The sequence below is a fragment of the Megalops cyprinoides genome, chromosome 10 (assembly GCF_013368585.1).
Source record: "Megalops cyprinoides isolate fMegCyp1 chromosome 10, fMegCyp1.pri, whole genome shotgun sequence".
In the NCBI taxonomy this organism is placed as follows: domain Eukaryota; kingdom Metazoa; phylum Chordata; class Actinopteri; order Elopiformes; family Megalopidae; genus Megalops; species Megalops cyprinoides.
The window spans coordinates 23,154,727-23,177,337 of NC_050592.1; the positions used below are offsets into that span (position 1 = coordinate 23,154,727).

The 22,611-nt window shown below is 43.4% G+C and overlaps 1 protein-coding gene across 1 annotated transcript in view; it reads left to right on the top strand.

Annotated features, from left to right (window-relative positions):
- Positions 1 to 22,611, top strand: part of osbpl10b (oxysterol binding protein-like 10b) — a 98,114-nt gene that overhangs the window by 43,950 nt on the left and 31,553 nt on the right. Inside the window, exons 5-6 of the mRNA XM_036538362.1 lie at positions 7,663 to 7,894; positions 11,348 to 11,502. Coding sequence (XP_036394255.1) covers positions 7,663 to 7,894; positions 11,348 to 11,502 — 387 coding nt within the window. The remainder of the gene's footprint in view (positions 1 to 7,662; positions 7,895 to 11,347; positions 11,503 to 22,611) is intronic.

The following is a 22,611-nucleotide window of genomic DNA, read 5'->3' on the forward strand; positions in this document are numbered from 1 at the left end:
TACCCCCATGTCTGCAGGTGTAAGTCATTACAGCTCAGCCAATTCAAACAAACAATGCACTATGGTTCTCTGGATAGGATAATGAGATGAGGAACCATTCACTTGCATGTGGCTTTGCACTTATACCCAGACAGAGACACACATCCACATTACTTTATTGGCATTTAGCAGATGCTCTTATCCAGAGCAACTTACATAGGTTACAGTTTTTATATGTTATCCGATTTTACAGCTGGATATTTACTAGAGGCAATTTTGGATTAAGTACCTTGCCTGAGGGTACAGCAGCAGTGCCCCAGCGGGGAATTGAACTAAGAAGTCCTGCTCCTTACCATTATGCTACACTGCTGCCCCATCACATAACTGTGAATGCGGGTACACACACTCACACAACTTAACCTAAGTTGAGGGATGAGCCTCTCCGCCTCTGGCCTTCAGTGCCATGTGCCCTGTGTCTGTGGTAATAAAAGCTCATTAAAGAGGAGGACGGGGGGCTGGCACGGCTCCGGGCTCCACGCCAGACGCCGTGTGTGCGCTGTCAAGGAGACGGTGCCCCATTTGGTGAAAGATTTAGCACCAGGCAGTGGGTGCGGGAACAGGGGGTGCCTAGGAGCGGGCCGCAGATGGGTGTAATCTGTCCTGGCAGCAGGCTCTTAAGGATGTTGATTCATGGGAGGCCTTGTGCTCCTCATCCACCCTTCGCTCCCTAGAGTGGTGTGTGCAGTTCTCTACTGGGGCTCAGTCTATCACTCTATCTTTTATCCTCCCTAAGTCTCTGTCATTTCCATGTGCCCCATGTCTGTTTCACTCCCTTCACTTTCCTCTTTGTCTCTCTCACCGTTTTCTGGATTTCTGACTCTTGTTGCCTCCCTTGCTCTCTTTCCTCATCTTCCCTCTCTCTTTTGTTCCCTTGTTGCCTGTCACTGTCTTCCTTTCTTCCTTTCCTCTCCCTCTCTCTTATTCCCACTGCATGTCTCCCTCCCCTCTCTCTTGTCCTTCATCATCATGTGTATGATGCAGGGGTTCCTCAGAGCAGGGAGCTACACCTCCCTCCATGCTGTTCTCTCTGGTTTCAGATCTTCGCTTGTTACCAGAAGCTGTCAAGTTCAAATCCTTGGTACCATGGGGTAACATTGAAAAAGACATTTGTGCTGCTTGGATAGAAAAAAATCCAGCTTTTAAATGTATGATAGCAGGTAAAATGTTATGTAAGGCTCTGCAGATAAGTACAATAAATGACACTCCACAGATCAGTGCTCCAGACTGCCTCCATTAGTGCAGAAAATGACACAGAAACAGGTTTTATTTGCTAAGCAAATAGATGGTGACATCTGCTGCATTGGCAAAACATAGGTGCTGTTTGCGCTGTGCCCTGCCTGTTGCCCAATGGCCAGGCATGCGGAACGGGTTGTGATGATAATGATAATGGTGATGTCATGTCACTGCATCACAAAGCTCATTCCATCGGCGTGCAGCCAGCTCTTAGCTTCTCACAAAAGCGTGGCCTGTATATCACTGTGATGCCCCCCTCCACCCTGCTCTCTCCTAAAGGGAAAATCAATAAATGGATGTCTATCTCTCTGTGTGAGGCGCTGCTGTGGGTGTCTCAGCCCATGGCTCCCTGAAGGCAGGGATTATCTTGTAAAAGGTGCCACCTACAGCGTCTCTGGGTGACGGTGTGTTGTAGGGGTTTAAGAACTCAGTTAATTACCAAAAGTTACAGGCCCACATCCTCAGTTGGGCCCTACTTGAGAAAGACACTCAGCCTGGATTGCTCCAGTAAAATATCCAATGATATATGGAGTGAGACTCTGTCTTTGATGTGGTATATAAACTCTTAAATGTCCCAATAAGTGTTGCCTTTGAGGCTTCTTTATGAGAATGTTCAGGATCTCGAGTGGCTCGGTTGGAAGGTGCTAGTCTTGAGTTCGGGCTGAGCCCTAGGCCCCATGTTTGAGGTCACCTGCCAACAATGTCTGAGAGTCCATGGCAGTGGAGCCAGGGATAGGGGTGTTTTCCAAATCTCTGATGTCATCGAAGAGCAACTTGGATGATGCTAATCGTGTCACCTATCCTCCATTCAGCACCCACTCCATTGTGGTTTGCCGCATAACTTGTAGTGTGCATGTAACTGTATTTGAAGATTTCATGTGCCTCCGTTCAGTGCTTCTTCATGTCTCTGAGGTTTTCGTGGTAAGACGAGGCTAATTTACAACTGGTGATGCCTAACAGGGTTGTATGAAGGGGGAAAAGCATATAAAAAATAATAAATTCTCTCACACAGATTGATAATTGATAAATCATATTTCATCTCAGGCTCACTATTTTGCATTGAATGAATCTCTTATCTCCCTCGTGCCCCAAGAGTCACCTGTCCAGCTGTTCATTCATGTGATGCAGTGAGCCCATGCCTGTACTGTCTCGGGAGAGAAACCCCACTGCAGTGCCCTCCCCGCTGAGCTGTCAGACAGGCAGAATCAGGCACATTGATTTTGGGAGGCCAGCACTGTTTAGTGAGGGGGTGGGGAAGTCAGTGAAATTTCAACAGGAGAAATAACGAAAATGAATTATGCATCAGATACTGTAGCCACTTGAAGGTCATTCCGCATAATGACAGGCACAGCTAGAGCGGGGGGGGGGGGGGGGTTATAATGAGACAATTTGTTTAAGACGTCCAGTAGGTTGAGGTTTGGATTAAAAGTGCATGTAAAGTAGATTGGTTGTATGCAAATAGTGGAAGGACTGAGGTTCTAGTGAGACTGAGGGCTGTGCATATAAAGGGCATTAGATGGTCCAGCTTTACACCAGAGCTGTAAAGGTGAAGTGGGGACAGCAGGAAAGAGAGAACGGCCAGAGAGAATGATTATCTGGGAGAGAGAGCAACAAGACAAAAGCATATATTACAGGTTTCTAAACTACAAGGTCCCACTTATGTGGTATGCCACCAGAAAATGTTAAGGTACTCAGTGTGCTTAGCACACTGTGCTTACCAAACCCTGGTTCAAGGTTGATTCACAGGCTTTTTAAAGTTCCTTGTAGCATTGGCCTGCAACAAAGCTACTATACAAATCCATTCCCTTTCATATAAATGAGGTCACTCTTAATCCTGCATGACCTGGCTCATGACCTAGTGCACCAGGCCTGCAGATGAATAGCACTTCCTCCTGGTGCTGAGTGCTTTGTGTGGGACCCCATAATGCTCACATCCTCATTCTGAAATTGTATGCATTTTTAAATCATTTGAGCTCTCATAGTAGATGTTCTTATCCAGTCTCATACAAAAATGAAATATATTACAATTTATTGAGAAATGTGCTGTTCAACTCAAGAATATACTCTAAATAATTTAAAATATATTAATGCAAAGCAGAAATATATTGCAATATACTAAAATGAAATAATTTACATATTTTCAATATATTGACTGGGCAATGCACTGACCATTCTGTGCACTTGGAGTTTTGCTGAAGCAGCTGAGGTAACTTTGCCTATGACAGTGGCTGACTGAGATGCACTGCCCTTCAGAGAACACAGAGGGCATTACATGTACTTGAGCTCTAGCAGCTCTTATCCAGGGCTGAATCTGTTGTGTGCCGTCTGATATGATTCAGACACTGAGCAGAGCTTATATTCATCTTATGTTCTGTTCTCAAAATTGCAAGGGGCTTGTTGAACACAGCACACAAGGTTCAAGCCCACAATCAACCCGATCATTAGCCTGAACTGGTCCATCTTCACCAGAGGGACTAAGCAGCCAAGCTTGTGCAAATAAAACTGATTCATGGTTGCTCTCGAATCTTCACGCATTGGAATTTACATCAGGTTTTCCTGCAGAAAGTTGGCACAATTTACCTGCTGTGCATGATATTAGGTGTGCATGTGCATTACAGTAGGAAAAGGACTGACAGACTTTTGGAAAGAGATGGAAACCATCACCCCCTCAGAGACAGTCACAAGAGCTCTCACACCCACTCTGTCCTCTGTTATTCTAATGCAAAATGAGTACCTTTATTTGACATGCTTTATTCTGTCTGAACGAGTAGGAGATGTGGGAGATTTAACAGGATGTCATAAATGGGGCGGAGTGTGGGGCAGGCAGTGGAGAGTCTGCTCAATCCCCTGTTAGCGGCAATAAACTGTTTCCTTGCGGCTCTCAGCTGCTCCCCCTGTGGCGTCCCATGGGACTGCTCTGAGCCTGTACCGCTTGTCTGCTGGCTGAGTCACAAAGCCATCTCATCTCTCACAGCTGTGGCAGAATCTTTGTGAGGGCTTGTTTCCCCCATCCAGGCTTAACCTCGTAAAAGTTATTTTTGGAACTTTTTTTGACAGTTTCCACAGCAGAAAGTGACTCGGGCCCACCAATCCCCCTCCCCTCCTCCCCACCCAAAAACGTCAAAGCAGAATGCTTCAGCAGGGTATATATAAACATACACATGGCTCTGTGTGCACTTTGGAATTTGCCTGCCTTTTGTCACCAAAGAAATGACGTCACGCTGGGTGTGCTGTATTATGTGCGCTCACTTGGCAGACTCAGTGTGACCTAGATAGATTAAACATTTTACTCATGATTCATTCACACAGCTGGATGTATTACTGCAGCAATTCAGAGCGTGTTCCTTCCACAATGGTTTGGAGGCAGTGCCACACACAGGAACCAAGCCCGTGACCTTCTGGTTACAAGGGCAGCTGGTTTTCCCGCAGTGGCAAAATGCTCCTGGACAACAAGCGTGTTATTAAGAATTGGACTGCTGAAATCTTTTCAAAAAATTGTGAAATTATAATGCACCATTGTGTTATATTTGAACAAATATTTGAAACATGTAACCTGATTTGAGATCTGTACACACCAGAGCTTAGTCGCCCCTCATAACCCCATGTCATCCAGGCTACATCACTGCCTCTTTAGGGGAAAGCAGTGTTCATCTTTGGCAATTTGCTAATGATTACCATGCCTTTGGCATCAGGTGTGCAAATCAGAATTATATGCACTGACTTCAGGGCAGGTCTGTGGGTTGATCCATGAGCATCAAAGGATTTGTTTTGTGAAAGAAATTAATTTATTTAGTTTAAAAACCCGGCTGAAGTCAACATGTTTCTCTGGAGAAGGTGTTTAAGACCCAGCCATTCTTTCAGGTGTGAAAACTGACACACAGTGTTACAGTGGCACAGGTGGTGCCAATGGAGAGTGGGTGGGAGACATTAACATGTTAAAGCACTATTTAAAGTATTTAGAAGAGGCTATTTGTGGGGCCATCCTAACTCTTAAAGGAAATTATTCAATAACAAATAATTCCATCAATCATTACCAACATGAGCATGGCATCTAATCACTTGCAAATGCTCATATTCAGAGCAACTTACATAGTTTTTATTCATTTATATAGCTGGATATTTACTGAGGGGTTCAATACCCCAGCGGGGAATTGAACCAACAACCTTTCTGTTACAAGCCCTGCTCCTTAATCACTATACCACAGTGCTGCCCCTAGATGCTGCGCGCCAAGAAATCAATGCCATTCAAAGGCCATAAAATAAATGTTCAATCAGATGTTCTATGTGAAAGATTGAAATATTTCCCAGACAACTTCTAAAACTCTGAAACTATACATATGTCTTGGAGACATTTGCTGAAGTGTCAAAGTGATGTCATAGGGATTCAGTTTCACCCTCAGTCTTGCCACCAGCAGGAACTCCAGCTGTCTGTGTTATAAAGGGCAGAGATGTCTTTCTTACTTTCCCCATCACCCTCAAACCCGATGTTCTGAAAATAAAACAGTTCAATTCTGCTTCACTTCCTGACACTGCTGATACGCCTATCACTCCTGTTAACTCTCAGTAGCGGTAGTGTGGACAGCACCAGTTTCTTTGCAGAAATTATATTGTCTTCCCTGATTTGTTACTACGCCTGGTGATTCTCAGTATTGGCAGACAGTAGAAGTCCTGCAGTAGTGTTTCTGGGGGGAGGCTATGTTGTGTGCCCTAGTTTTGTTACCTTAGATTAGGGGCAGCACATCTCCGCTTATTCAGGATCCGAAGGTGTCTGATTTTTTATTACACATTAATTCTTAATGGCCTGATTGAATTAATTTGCCTTGTCCTCTGTGCTCCCAAACAGCCGGAGTTCTGCTAAGGCCCATAAAACCTGCTTTGATTGGAGGACTTCTGTCCTTCAGGATGTGCAGCAGTTTGACCCTCAACTGATCTGCTAACAAAAGCCAGATTAAGCTAACTCCAGCACGTACTTTACTTCCCTTAGATCACAGACACCCCTGTAGCTGTTCTTCACTTCTTATCTCTCATTGTAAGGGCACTTAAGGGCTGCATTCCGCAGCCTTAATTATTGTAACTGAAGTTCATTGTGAGTGCTACTTCACATTCTGTTGTAATAAACTAGGACTAGTCTTTGGAAGACTTGGTCTGCTCACCTCATCTGATGTGGGTGAGTGAGTGGTTAAGCCAATAGGTAACTGGTCAGCTGAGGGATAATTTGATGCGTGTTTGTTGGGTGAATGAATAGATGATGATGGAGTGATTTTTCAGTGAAAAATGCATTTTGTGAGTGATTGTGGGATAGTGATTGTTGTGAATGATTGGGTGAGTGTTGGCTGAAAGATGCAGCAAAATACACATTTATGGAACATTTTTGAAAAGTACAAGCTACATACCTCTGTTTGTACTTCTAAGATCACAGGGTCAACACATCAGCAATTCAATCAGAAGTCAATTTGTATGGTGATTCATTCAACTACTTAATGTTTCCTGCACTGAAATGGGAGTATCCTGATTAATTACCTAAAACAATGCAAGCCTGTAGAGTAGTGCAGTGACTGCTTTTGTTACAAAAGAGGAAATTTGGCCTCATTTACTCATTTACTTGAGCAATATGAGGCTGCAAATATAGCACACTAAATACTACTTATTGTGGCATAAATTTTGCTATTTGTTAGCTGTTTTGTGTAACTGGTTTTAACTAGTCACCAGCATCTGTTGTATGGCAATATTAATATAGACAGACAGCAATAGCCTCACATAGGAAATGGCTATACTGTGAATAATCAAATACAGGTAACTACAGGAGTTAGGCTTTTTAAGTTCTTTTTTGCCTGGAATTTTGAATCATTTGAATCATACTATGATTCAAATGCTAGCTATTCATAAAAACAGCTATTCATAAAAAAACTGAATAGCACCCTTCCCTGATTAGTGCCTTGATTGGAAAAGGAAGAAAATCAGATGAGTGCTAAACCATCACAAATGAAGCCGGTGGTTTAGCACTCAGCAGCAAGCTCATTGCTTTGTTACACGGGTGTCTCACATACTATATTGTACAGCCAATCAACCAGCACACAGCATCCAGCAAGGCATCATATCCATTAAAACATGAACCTGTCTGAGCTGCCATTGTTGCTGCCATTTTAGGGTGTACTTGCACATCAGCAGGCAAGAGATATTTGGATGGGTTATTGACTCAAGGTGTTTGACTGGGTAGTTAGTTTGTTGGATCAGTGCTTGAGTGTTTTCTGGATGAGTATTTGTTGGGTGAGTTTTTGGATGGGTGTTTGTATTTGGGTGATTGTTAGGGTTAGTATTTTGGTGTGTGAGTGCACCACCGCTCTGAATGACCCAGGCTCTGTTCTGTTCCCTCCCGCTCTCCTGAACTAGATCATGACCCAGGCAGAGGGCCAGCAGAAGAACCTGGTCCACTCCATTGAGTCGCTGCCGACCCGCGGGCCGCTGTCCTCGCTGGACCAGGACCTGCTGCTGCTGAAGGCCACCTCGGCCGCCACCCTCAGCTGCCTGGGGGAGTGCCTCAACATCCTGCAGCAGAACGTCAGCCAGGTGGCCCAGCAGGGCCAGAGCAACAGCCACGCCCCCGGCCGCAGCCTGGCATCTGGTGAGTCGCTCAGAGAAGGGAAGCGGGGGCTGCTTTTTATCAGGCTACTGCCACACCACTGCCATTCGCTTGCACTCATCATTACCCTACACATTGGTCGGTCTGTGTGTGTGTGTCTGTCTGTGTCTACTTCTAAGGGGAGCAGTAACAGCATTTTACCACTAGAGGATTTAGTTGAATCAAAGTGGCAAGCTTCTGAAATCTGTGATTGCACTGGTTGTGTAAACCATGTTTTTTCTGACTGTAAATTTACTGTCAGTGTCCACAAACATTCTCCTTCCCTTCCCAAATGTCATAGGTCCATGTAGGTCCTTCTTCAGAGATCTGCATTAGTTGTATTTTGTTGATTTTGGTATTAGCCTTAGTCATATTTTCACATTTTATGAACCCCACCCTGTTAAAAACTTTTTGGTTAAGCATGTTATTTATCTGGTCAGTATACACTAAAGGAGACCTATTTATCGTATATCTTACATTTTGCATGTCATCCTTTGCTCAAAGTCTGTCCCACCTGAAACTTCCTGATTACCAAGCTGGTTACTGTTACACACAGCCACTTGTTAATGTATATAATTTAACTATGGATAGTGCAGCAATCAACGCAGACATGCCTCACTGCGTCCTCTTGATGTATTGCAATCACTGATTTTTGAAAGGATAGAGTATCCTTTAAGAGATGGTATGGGGGCTGGGGAGGTGCATGGGTTAAGTAGGGAGAAGTCCTGCTGAGTAGGAGTTTTTTTTTCAGAGGGGGTCACATTGACTCAGTAGCACTACTTCTCAGACTGCAGGGAGACATGTGAGTCTGAGCTGCGTTATTAAAGCACTCAGTCAAAGCAAGACGCACTCTGGGCACTCTTCCCAGCTGATCCGGAGAAATGCATCAGTCCATTATGCGTATGAGAAATGCCTATTAACTTTAACAGGATATAACCACAGGCGCAAATGGAGTCTCAGAGCACACCTTAGCGACTAGGCCCACACCCCTTCAAGTCACATTGCTTTCTTTTATGAAATATTGAAGCGTTGAGGTTTAGAGTGATTTGTATATGGATGTTTTAATTTGTGGAACAAAAATGTCGTGCTTTTGAAAAAAAAAAACCTTATATTTCTGATCCAGGTCACCTTGGAGCGTTTGTTTAATGAATAAATGAAGACTATGGTTTGTGTTCATTAAACCATGTGTGTTATCTGTGAAAACATTTGAGACACAAGAGTAAAAGTAAATCTAAATGAATACGACAGTATACATTGAGCTCTACAGAATCAAGTTTTTAATGCTTTCTCCTCTGTATGCAACCCTGTTTTGGAATTGCAAATTGTATGTTTGGCTCATCTCACCCCAACAACCTCCGCACGTGTGCAGGAGTGCAGAAGTGAGACCAGTGCAATTCTTTGATATGCTAACATAGAGCCATCTGCTGTTTTTCACACTACAAGTCCCAGAGTGCACCACAGTGAAATGGACTCCAGTTGGAGGATAGGAGTTACTCCACTGACTTCATCCAAGCAATTTACAGGCACTTGATGAATTGCAGGTAGTCTGAGAGTGGTGAGATGAGGAAACCCAGGCTGACTTACTAGCCCCTGTCCTGAATTCAGAATGAGGACTGTTTGTTCTGCTCCGCTGGTCTCCCGGTCATTGTCAGCAGATGACACAGTTGCTTTTCAAACCTGGGTTGTAGCACTCAACCTGCAGTGAAGATGAGCACCATACCAACTGAGCTACTTGGAAGCAAACACTTTTAATGCTGAATAATCCAGTGCTGTTACACTCCTCCAGGGCAGCCAGAGCAGTGCAGAGATGCATAATCAGTAGTAATAACAGCAACACTAGCTTGAGTAGTAGCAGTAGAACAGTATGTGTTCCTGGAGTGAGTGTAGTGGTGATTTGTTCATGGACATTCACTGCCACATTTCACTCTATTATCTCCTGGGTTGGACATAACAGAATACATTGTTAACCCTGCTACTGTATGATTGGTGGAGCTACTTCCACAGTCCTATTCAGTTAACTGCCAGTACCTGTCACTGTGCTGCACAAGAGTGACCCTGAGGTGTGCCATGGACAGAGGCTTGCCATGGAAACAGGAGCCAGGCCGGATGAGCTGAGCCAGCCATGAGTAGAGCATCTCACAGTCAGCTTAACACAGTCTTAGGAGTCTCACATCACACACACATACACATACACATACACATTTATATATAGACCCTCCTGCAGCGTTGTAATGGGATACTTGATTCACTGGAAAGCATGTTACTTGCCTGATATTGAAACAAAAAAAGAAATTGATTTGTGAGGACTGATATGAGCTTTCTCCACTGTGCCTTAAAGGGAGATTAGGCCCACCCTGGTTCTCTGGGTTGCAGTTTGGATTGTTCTGGAACATCAGCAAAAAAAATTACATACACGGATCTGGAACCAGTAAGTGCTGAGTGTTGAGAGGTCTTTTCAAAAACATCTTTTTTGCTGGGCATCTAAGCCTGGAAGGATGTGTTTTTAGCTGTCCTTATAGCCTTCGCTTGCTCCCTCGGCGACGCGAAGGTCAGGAGTCAATTTGCAGGGCTGAGAACTGAATTGTGCCGCGCCTGCCATTTCAGTGGCCATTAGTACTGAAATGGAAGTGTAATTTTCACATATTGTGAGGCCTCACGTCTTGCCCAGGAGTGTCAGGGGTACATGGTGTAGGCCTCCTCAGCTCCAAGGTGGTTTTGTTTTGACTAGGAATCGCAAACCATAAAACTGCTGGTGTGTTTTAATGCAGCAACATTGTAATGCAGTCATTCAGTTCCTTTTTCCTGTGGTCTCCTCTCCTGCTTATACCTTGCTTTTTACATACTGGCTGTGATCTGATTGTGTCTGAGAGCCTTCTCCGTCATTATCAGGATCATTTAGTTTTAGAGCTATTGAGAGGCCATCCTCGTCTCTGACTGGGCTTTGCAGAATAAGTACACTGTAAATTTCTGGCAGCTGTAGGTCTGAGTGTACTTCAGTCATGGATTATCCTGCTATTGCATTGAAACAGCGACCCATTTTATTCTTCATAGCTTCCTCAGTACATTACATTATCTATTTGCTTAACAGACACCCTGATCCAGTGTGACTAACACAGCATCAATTTCACCTTATGTCCATTTTTACTGCCACATATTTTTGAAGCAATTTACATGCGGTACCCTACTCAGAACATCAGATGCCCATCTGTGATATAAACCTGCAACTTTCTTGCAAATTCAAATTCTTTTACCACTATACCACACTGGCTGCTTTTTCTTTTCTTTTTTTTTTTTTCTTGTGTCTTTGGCTTTTTCCTGCTGCATTCAGATAGGTGTCACATAGGTACAATAGTGTGGCACCAGACGTTAGTTAGTTGACATTGAGCTGTTTGCCCTGTGGCCCTTTGTCAGTGTCCTAGGCCCTTCTTACCCAGTGTTTTGTGTGTGTTGCTTCAGACACTGTCCCTGGCTGGCATGGATCCAAGTCACCCTCTGCAGAGCAGCTGAAAAATGGTGGGCTGACCCCCTTGCCATCTGCTGGTGCCAGTGTGTCCTGCCCCAGTGAGCCCTCCCCAGCTCTCAGGAACAAGGGCCTGCCACACAGCACCGAGGTAAGATCACTTCCTGTTTGCTGGGCTGAGCATTATCGGAAATGTAGTTTATATAAAAATGGCTCCAGCCTGTTGAGGTAGAGTTGAGGGCGCCCAGTCTTGCTGCAGTTACATCTGTATGTGACTTATGTAGCACATCCTGTTTCACTCTAGCGCTTGGGTAGAGAATTATTGAAGGAGACAAATGTGTTGCTACAGTATATTTGTATTCAGTGGGGCTTTCTGCAGTGAACCGAGCTCAATATTATAGATAGTGGACTCATTATGGGTATTAGCACTGATCACTTACAACCTTTTCTTGTGCTTCGTGTTTGCTTGGTGTAATGTGCTGCAGTGAGCCATTGAATCACCTGTTAATGAGAAAATGTCTTAACTAAAAGTGCTGAAGGGTTGTAATACAGTACAACCTGCAAATCAGTGTCTAAATTAATGTCCTGGATTTATGATATCACCCCCAAATATTACAACTCTAATTAGGAGATGGCAAGACTTGTTTTTTAAAGGGCCTTTAATCAAATTTGTGTGCTTGATCTTTCAAAGTTTGTGCCCAGCAGGGTTTGTGTCAGTGTTTAGAAATGTGCCTTTGTGAATGCATTATTACTGTGTTTATTCAAATCCATTTTTAAAGTTTCAAAGTAGTTTATTCTAGAGGAAGGCTGTGAATTAGGGACTTTGATCTATCCTAACTGTCCTTGGATGATGAAACTGTGCTATTTTCCTGCAGTTGTTTTCAGATGTATGCTGGTTAATATCCAAGCAAAAAGTATTTATATTAAATGCCAAATTGGGAAGCCTTGTTAAAACTATTTCTTTTTCAAGAGTTTTGTGCACGTTGTGCACTATTTCTTTTGTTGAATTCTGAATTATAGTGATTTTTTGGCAGTTTTCATACTTACAAAAGTATTAGAATGAGGGTTATTATTTTCTTATTGAGGGAAGAAGGTACTGTGGTTTTATTGTTGTGTGTATTCTTGTAAACCAAGTCTTCTGTAATCTTCACAGTCAAGGTCAGCACCAGGGGCAGCTCCTACAGTATGTCTGTTACCACCATTAATAATGGATATGGACAAGATGCATATCTTGCATATCCAATAAAAGCACTTTTTATGTTCTTGAACATATTTGCAGACGGCTAAGTCACTGCACGGGTCGTTATTTTGCTGTGCTTCATAATTTGTATTCCACTTTACTGATGCGGATACAATTTCTCATATACCTTTCACTGTCTCTGTTGAAAAACATATGTTTTAACATGATGGAACCATGTGCTTTAATAAAGTATTTGGTAGAAAAATGACCACTTCTATAATATTGGTTTTCAACTTACCCCTTATCCACCTACCTGTATATAGGGTGCTTATATGGCCCTTACTGGGTAATGTTTGCCAAAACCATGTGGCAGAAAATTTTCTGCTCAAAAATACAGCTCTGTCTTTCTCTGTTCCTCTCATTCTAATATGAAAAATAAAGAAATAGAAACCCTACTCTGGTCATAGAGTAGCTGTTGTATCATGCAGCTGTCTGGTCATTCTCCTTGTGGCTCAGTTTGAATAACAGTGCTCACAATCTCTTTGCTGTCTTTCCCTTTGCACTGCACTCAGTGATAGCACCACAGTGAAGGCTGCGGTATCAGATCAAAACCGATCCATCGATTCACTTATTGATCGACTGTGAGGCCAGGCCTGAGGCACTGGTTTAAGGGGGATGTATTACAGCTCAGATGTCTTTTCTGTGAGGCAGACAGTAAGTGGCCTGTTTCTCCAGGCGCTGTAGACTCAGAGACCTGTACACTGCTCGCCAGGCTCGGCTTCACCGCAGCTCTGTATTGTGCTATTTATAGACATGCAGAAACATCTCTCCACAGATGTTTATATCCTTTGACAGAGTGCGAGCCCTGTCACCAATTGGGTATTGGTTATGAACACAAAAACAAAAAGAAGGGCCATGTGACTGTAGCTGCCCGTTCTCCAGTCCCGTCATGTGCGTGTTACAGATTTCTGTCATCTGTCTCTGCCTTTATCTCTCCCTCTCTGTCTGTTATGTCTCCCTCTCCTTCAGTCTGTCTGTCTTTCTGTCTCCCTCACTCTCTCATTCTTTCTCTTTCTCTCTCTCCCTCTTTCTCCGGGTCTTCTCTCTTTGCTGTTGGTTTCGCTCTCTTGCTCTTCCTCTCTTTTTCTCTCCTTCTTTCTGCCTCTCTCTGGGCTCCTCCTTGGAGTCCTGACCTATCCTGGTCTCAGTCACTCTCTTCCCACATAGTCGTCACATGCCAACTTAATATGGTTTTTCTTTTGTGATATGTGTCCAATATGTCATTTATATTTCATATGATTCTCTATCCAATAAAACTGTGACCCATTCATTATAAATGACGTTTGGGTTTGGTTCAGGGATAGTTGCCGCCTAATCACTTTTGGAAGCAATAAGCTTGTATTTATTTTCTTGAGTTCTTTTCCTGAGGTTACAGGACCGTGCGAATATCTTTGCAAACAGTCAAGGTCAACAGTATGAATCTTGTGTACTCTACTGTTTTACCTATTATCTTTCAAAGGAAATGGCAAATGTAAAGAAAGACAACAAATGAGACGTGATACAGAGGGATAAGTACATAAGGGGGATGGAAAAAGGGAATATAATGGTTAAAAAGAACCGTAAAGAAAGGAATTAACCGAGAACACTGTATTTGGGGGCTCAGAATACACAGAGGTACATACATGAGGGAACAGAGGAAGAGGGAATAAAGATCAGATTAGGTAAGGAAAGGTGAAGACTGTAATTAATAGCTTTTTTCACCCTAGTGACAGACGTGAGTATGTCTCTGTGAACGCCCTGATAAAGAGTCGCCCCGCTGGGGCTCTCTGTCAGCAGGGGGGTCTTGTAAGACACCTTACATTGCATTGTAGGATGTGCTTAGTCTCCATTACCACTTAAGTCTAATTGAAGCTACACAAGACTGATACATCAGTGCTATGAAATGTCAAGGTGTCAATATTTTTCTACATTTCACAGCTTACCTAAATTTTATTTGAGGTTACTGAGAGTGTTGAGTAAGTCTGTCAGAAGTAAATTGGCCTGACATTGATTATAGAAAATTTTAATGTTAGCTTTTTTTTTTTTTAAATCTCAGTGGTGCATGTAGACTGAACCTAGTGGGTGTTTTTTCTAGCTTCTGTTGATGTGGAGAACAAGTGTCAGGAAGATTCAGACTAGACTGTCTTGACTGCCTGTGCTGCCGTCACACTCATGCTCCATGGCATGTTGTGTCCTGGGACACACTGCAATGCAGACAGACTTGGAGGCCTGTGGTGCAGTCACGCAGTGACAGAGGTCAGTCCCCACACGAAGACCTCAAGGCCTCCGTGGTGAATGCAGGAAAGCAGAGCATGATGGGAAGACACATTGAGCATGCTTGACGCTGGCTCTGGGTCACCTGGGGTGTGTCCTGGGATCAGGTTGGCTCTCTGGCTCAGTGCGCACACACACACACACACACACACACACACACACACACACACCACATGCCCACATGCACACTCTCTTTCAATGTCAATTCAGTTTCTGCTGAAGTGGTTTTCTTAGCATGGCAAAGAAATATCTATGTTGCCAAAGCACAGTCACATTTGCAACATGTTATTTTTGCATGTGAAAGTGGAGCAGCAGATATGACTGGGCCATGAAGCTGCTCATAATGAAGCAGAAAAGGGGCATTTTTCTGAAGATGATTAAAAAAAACAATATTTAACAATAATAAAATATTAAATGATAAGAGTGCTGCTTTTCTTGAGCATGTCTCTGTGTCTGTCTTCATATTTGTCTGTGCCTGTGCGTGTTCTGAGCTTTCCCAGTGATTGCAGTGATTTCAGAGAGCAGAGACATTCACCAACAAATTGCGAGTGTGTACCTAGCTTGTCACTCCATATATGTCAAGATAGAGAGGGAGCCTTGGGCCTGGTTGCATCTAGTGCACACTGAAGGCTGGGGGAGTGGTGGTAGTGGTGGTGGTAGGGGGTGATGAGAAGCGGAAACTGATCCAGGGTCAGCACTTGGGGTCGACATCAATCCACGGCCTCCCGTCTCCTGTCATCACATCACGTTGCATTGATACTCAGCTAATGTGTAGGTTTACACACACATTACACAGCCATAGGATTTATGCCTGAAGAGTTCAGTTCATTCAGTGACTTAAGAGCAGGCATTCGCTGGTCTGGAAATCAAACCCATGGTGCAACGTTGCCACGTGTCAAGATAGCACAAACCAGACACCTTTTTAGTGTGAATCATAATCCGTACATTTCACTAATTTTCCTCTTGGCAGTGAGAAGGTTTAAAAAAAAAGAACCTCGTAGGCGAATACGATCAAAACGCTGAGTCATCGGCCGACGGTGGCGCGTAAATTTAGCTCCGCCGCGAGCGCAGGTCTGTATGTGTGTGTAAACGCCGCCCGCGCGTGGAGGTGCGAGAGATGCGTGACATGTCACCGCGTGCCTCGAGGGCCCGATTCCCACAGCCACATAGTCTCTGCTTTTTTGTCAAATATGGATTAAAATCAAGAGCAGAAAATAAGTCCACTAATTGGACGCATTGTGCTTGGACTCCTCTCTCTGGCAATCTGGGGTCAGCGGCGCACAGAGTGGGCGGAGAGTGAGGCAGCAGGTCACAGTTGTGCGTCTCAAGCTGCAGCAGCAAGGGACGCTTTCCGTCCTGTCTGTTTTCCCTCCAGCATTTCAGTCTGACTTTTCGGACTGCGGCCCACATGTCAGAAGCGCACGGTTTTGGCGTGGCGGGAGCTAATTGACACCGTGGGTGCAGAAATTGGTCATTAAATTGCTCCCTGCGATGAGGTGCGGTGACAGAGTGGGGGATTTTGAGCCGTGCAGGAATGCAGAAGCCGGACTGGAACATGATTACTGCTATTACGCTTGGATACCAAACACCTCAGAATAGCTCCACTTCTTATATAGAAGTCTTAAAGCATACCCCCACCCTCTAATGACTTTGCATATATTTTGCCAGAAAGTTATGTGATCCCTTTGTCAAAAATGATGTATTATATATTTTACATTTTACATTTCATGCTATGTTGTTATATTGTGAAATGAAATTTAACCTGAGCAATTGTGATATGCTCATCAGCACTGTTTGGTGTAAAAAAAGTGAAGATGAGGAAAAACTCATGTCCCCTGAGAAATATGGCAGAGGTCTGTTTTGTAGTTGTTACTTGTTAAAATGAAAAAAAAACCTTGTTCCCACTGGAAGAAGTTCAAACCTGACTGAAAATGGACATTCTAGCATGACAGTTATCTGAAGTATTCAACCAAAACTATAAAAAAAATTTTAACTGAGCTCAAAATAAATGTTCTCAAGTGGCCATCTCAATCTCCAGAGCTCAATCTAATCAACAATTATGGTTCAAAATCAAGAAAACTGTTCACAAACATGAACTGAAAGATCTTGGCGGCAGTGTTGCATAGTGGTTAAGGAGCAGGACTTAAAAGATTGCCAGTTCAATTCCCCACAAGGGTACTGCTGCTGTACCCTTGGGCAAGGTACTTAATCGACAGTTGCCTCAGTAAGTACCCAGTTGTAAAAATGAATACCGTAAAAAATTGTAAGTTTCTCTAGGTAAGTGTGACCGCTAAAAGCCAATAATATAATAATCTTAAGGACATACATCAATTCCACGTGGAGGAATAGTCAAATCTGCCCCTCAGAACCTCATACAACACTAGAGGAAGCGTGCTGTCAGTGTATTCCATGCAGGAGGAGGATTTACAAAATACTAGTATAATGTTTGTATTATATCTACACTGAAGAAGGAGTGCACTGTGGTAGATTTGCAGATTTTGTACACTGTTGTGTTGGTTCAGCTAAGTACTCAAGCTCCATTCTCTTTTTCAATGGCACTTATTATTCCTGAACTCCATGCTGTATGTGGCGGCTGGGAGGCTTTGCCTCAGACCTGTTTGATTATGAGGCTGTGGAGGTGGTTGGGCGTGAGCAGCATGTGTGGGAACTGAAAAAGAGATGGAGCAGAACCGAGGAACGAGTGCTGACCTTATTATACAGTAAGCAGTGTCAATAGCCTTTCATGAATCCAGCCTGCTGGATTGGTCGTGCCTGGAGCTGTGTCTTTTGGCATGCAGAGTGGAATCACATGTGCGTCCCACTGATGTTGTGTGTCTGAGTCACCAGAGACATGCAAGTGTGGCATGCGCTGCCCTTAGGGGATGTTTTGTTCCTCATTTGCATGAGCTCATGGAGCGAATTATATGAAGAAATTACTCCAATATTACCTCATTGTATATAAGGGTATAGTGTTTGATTAGGACATGTCTCTGCCTTAGATAAATCATACAAAAGCATAAAGCATACAAAATAGCGTGACTGATGGATAGCAGGAAGGTCTGGAAGCATTTGGCTTTGGCTACAGTCTCAGAATTCTTGATTTTCCCAAGTAATAAGTGATAATTCTCAGTCTCAAAGTGAGTGACCCCCATCTCTGATAAAAAGAGGTTTTGTTTCTTTATCAACAACTGAGCATGATTGGCTTAGTTCCACCAAGGCAGGGTGGATTTTGTCTGCCTCATCTTGCTACTGTGGCGCCGTCTAGTGGCTGATGAGATACCTGCAGGTCACTCAGATGACAGCAGTGGAGTGATGCCCATATCCTCTAATTGGTGTTCACTCCTGTGGTGTGCTGTGGGACTTGCGGTGTGAAAAAAGGGTTATATTTTTTTCTAGTTTCATCACTACCATTTCTATATAAGATCTGAATTTGCCGCTATTGCACACTTGTTTGTGAGCAGCCTTTATCCAGACATGCTAATCCATTGCTGACATGGCATTTGAATGCTTGGGGTAACACCATGTAATATTTCAATTTTCAAGTGTTTTATTATGTGTATTTTATTATTCCTGATGATGTATGTGATGATATTGGCATAATATCAGTAGCACCATATGTTTACGTTAATAATATCAGCTTAACATATATGAGATAATATTTGATTTGTGATCAATGCATCAATTGGATGAATCTTTATATCGCTTGAGATGGATGTGTTTAGTTGGCATTTTTGGAAGAAAATCATCTTGTTTTCAAAAGTAAATCAACCCACATTTCGCAGTATACAGCTACCAAATGAATGATAGAACAAATGTTGTTTTTGTATCGCTTTATGCAATATTTTTCACTCCGGCGCACCTGCACCAAATTGGCCTTTTGTCAGATTGCCACCTGAATAGAAGCCTGTGATTTCTCCCTAACTATGCAGTTGTCTGCTGTGAATTCAAGGATTTGACATTTAATATCACAGTGTGTCTAGAAAATGGCTAATTACACATCTGTTTCCTTACAGAATTAACCCTACATTGCACATTTACAGGTTTGTACATAAAGAGCAAAACAGTCTTTTTATGGATGCCATCCACCCGCATCCACCACACCTGGAAAGCCACTGTAAGTGGGCCATTCATGTCTGAGATTTCAGCACCTCACAGCAGCACACACTCATTCACTGTTTATGGCTGCTGTTACAGCTGCAGATGATACTATATTATTAGCATTCAGATTGCTCTGGCAGTGCTGGAATGTTTTCTTGATGGCGGCAGTTATTCAGGTAAATTGCACCAAAGGGAATGGTGCGGGGGAATCGGATGATGTGTTTGTTTTTTTCGATCTTCACCAAAGACGTTCGAAGTTTGGAGCTATTGATCCACATCTCATTCTCATCTCATTTGCCTTTCAGTGGGGGAAGCGCTGCTGAGGGATTTTTTTGGCCTGTGTCTGAAACACAAGATTTACTTAATCGGTTAGGCAATCAATCAAGTAATGATTCAGTCTATCTGTCAGACATACGCTCAATAGATCAGTTCCCACAGAGAATGTTATATTTTTAAGCAAAACAGAAAAATAATTTGTAATGACAAAAGCAAAAAAAAAAGGGTAAAGTGAAATGGGTATAAGTGGTCCACACATCCATAGATGTACGTGAAAATGTACTGCTAGTTTAAATTATCAAGACTCCTTTGTTGCTTTGAGAGCATGGACTTTAGTTTGCAGAAATGTACCAAATCAATTTAGAAGCACTGTAACCTGTTCAATTGAAGACCAAGATTGTCATCAAAAATATGTCCAAAATACAGCAGTTTACACAATGAACAACTCTCAAAATGTCGTCATCCTGTTTGTGTCAGGCCATATATTTTCAGCATCACGCCTTATATCATCTCTTGTAATACAGCGTGGGAAGAACCGTCTGGCCTGACGAGCTTCCGTCGCTAGCCCGAGAGGAGCCCCTGAGCTGGGTTCAGGAATGGGGAGTATGGTGGGAAGAAAACCATCTGCATACACAGATGTCCCACAACCCTGGAATTTATGTTGTCCCATGATGATAAAGTTTGGCACCTCAGGCCCCATTGGCTCTCTTTTAAGGATTTACAAGTCTTTTATTCATGGCAATGCAGTGGTTGAAATCTGGGAGACACCATTCCCTGCAATAGTGGCACACGTGATTATATTACCACCACGTTGACTGATGCTTGTTGATGAATAATGTTTCTCCCACATCACCTGACTGGCCACTTCATGCACATATGCAATGTGTGTGTAACATATATAAATCCCCCCATTCTTCTTGGGACATATGGTTCCGCAGTTGAGAAAAACTGTTATAATCCTGCTGTTTGACATCTTTAATGATTGTCATGTTTTTTCCCTTGTGTCACCTGAAACTGTAGTTAGTATGGCATGCTCAGATAAATGGAAAAAGCAGTTGACCTTTTTAAATTGGGCTGTGCAGCAGCTGACAGTCACAAGCCTCAGTTTATAACATGGAGCTCTGCAACATGGAACACTGCAGCTCTGAGTTCATTTGGGATCGTAGTACTTCTTGGTTAGTGACCACAGCTGTGACTACAGCCACGACTGGCAGCTTCTGCAGCCTGTTTCGCATTGTGCCACCTGCTGCTGTTCCTGCGCAGTCTTTTGTGTTGTGATGTAGTAGTAATCTATCACGCTGCTCTGTCACATGGAAAAGGCCTTTTGTGAAAAGAATCACTGAATGCTGCCATGCAATGTTGTAAGTGGCAAGGATTTTTCCAAACTGCCAATTAGCATTTTAAATTGGGCCATTGGAAAGACAGTGGTATTTAAGCAATTGAGTTGGTGTCATATAAATTTGCTTTTTGTATGACAAAATTTTATATTGAGCTTTGGAAAAAAAAAAACTGTAGAATGTGAGTCACACTACTGAAAACACTGAAATCACGCACCACCTAGTGGCTGTAAACAGCAGTGCAGCTGCATAATCAGACACACAGACTTCAGCAAAATCCAGTTTTTTATCTGCCTTTGAGTCAAACAGGAAATTTTTCAGCGGGAAGTCTCAGTTGTTTGTTTTTCCTGTGTGGTCTGTGTGTTCCCAAATGAAGATACACTGCTGTTATGTATCTAACAGAAACTGCTGTGGTAAGGCTGTTCATCACAGACTGCAGTCCCCTCCATCGCTCTTGCCCAATGTGAAAGCAGTGAAACGAAGCGCTAACATCACCTCTCTTGAGCGGCCCATAAATACGTGTCCCGTCAGAGAATGTGGCCCTTTTTATCACACCTGGAGGGCTGCCAAAGCGAGGCACCACGAGGGGTGGGGGGGGGGGGGGGGGCAGAGAAAAAGTGCTTGCTCATGTACATGCAGTAATCACATCAGTCCATTGCTGCATCTACAACACAATGCTGGCGGCACTCGCTGGGCATTTCACTGGCTTTCGCTCATGCTCCGCATGCCAACCGCTCCTTCAGCTCACTGTGCACAGTTACAGTTTTCCTTTGGTCTGGTTCTGTTTTTCCTTGGTTATGTTTTCTGTTAAATACATTGTTACTTTTGAATTGTTTAAGAGGCATCCATCAGGGAACAGACCAGCTGGTGGCTTGGTCAGGGGTCAGCATGAAGGTCAGAAAGACAGCTTCTCTAAAGTGAGGTGGAGACAGTGTTGGTTTACCTGAGGGATGAACACCTCTGCTAGGGTGTCCCTATCTTGACAGATATGAATTGAGATTGTAAGATTGCAACAATAATGAATTGTGCTCACTGCAGCACCATGTACTGCTATAATATTATATAATATTATATAATGTAATAGAGGTGTGTTACTGCGAAGTACATTTGTTTAGCAATACGTGTGTGTCTTATGTAGCCTAATACACCCATGCTATGTATATTCAGTATGTATTTCAGTCTATGTCTGTAGTCCACCCCACCACTGTTTGAGCTTTTCCCCTAGTAGTTCTACAGCGCAGCGTTTCCCAAACTTCTCCTGGAGGACCCCCTTGTCCTGCATGTTTTAGATCTTTCCCTGCTCCAACACAGCTGATTTAAATGATCAGTTTGTTATTAAGCAGCTTCAGGGGTTCATAACGAGTTAATCATTTGAATCAGCTGTGTTGGAGCAGGGAGAGATCTAAAGCATGCAGGACAAGGGGTCCTCCAGGAGAGGTTTAGGAAACGCTGTTCTAGAGAATGGTCATTTGGAGATGACCCTCCCTGCCTCTGTGAAGAGCTAATGCCTTGCCATTGTCTGTACATGTCAGTACTGATGAGCTGTAGCTTTGTGGTTAGTACCCTGACCTGACATTAGAAAACATTAGGTTCAGTTCCCGCTCTTTTCTCCTGCTTATACCAGCTACCCCTGCTTTGCACTGGCTGGCCCTGTTCTGTTTTACCTGGATGCAGACATGAGCTCCAGTCTTGTGAGCAATTCTGACTCATATGTGGCCCTCAACCCAACAGCACTGAGTGAGTGCAGGGGCCCTGCCCTCAGTGCCGTGATTCAAATGCATGTGATGTGTGTTGTAGATTTTGTTGTAGACCAGCAGAGGGCACCAGAAGTGTCCCAGTATTGCTCTGTGATTCTGTGACAGAGGGACTAGGTCATTTGATCAGCTCCATGTTAAAGTGGGAATATCATGACCAGAATCTCCCATTTTCTGCTCTTTTTCACTGATTAAACAGTGATACCATGTACCTACTGTAGCTACATGTTTTAACTTGCAACAAACTTCTTTACGTCAAGAGAGTGTTCTTTCTTATTTCCCTTCATTACTTTCTATCTCTG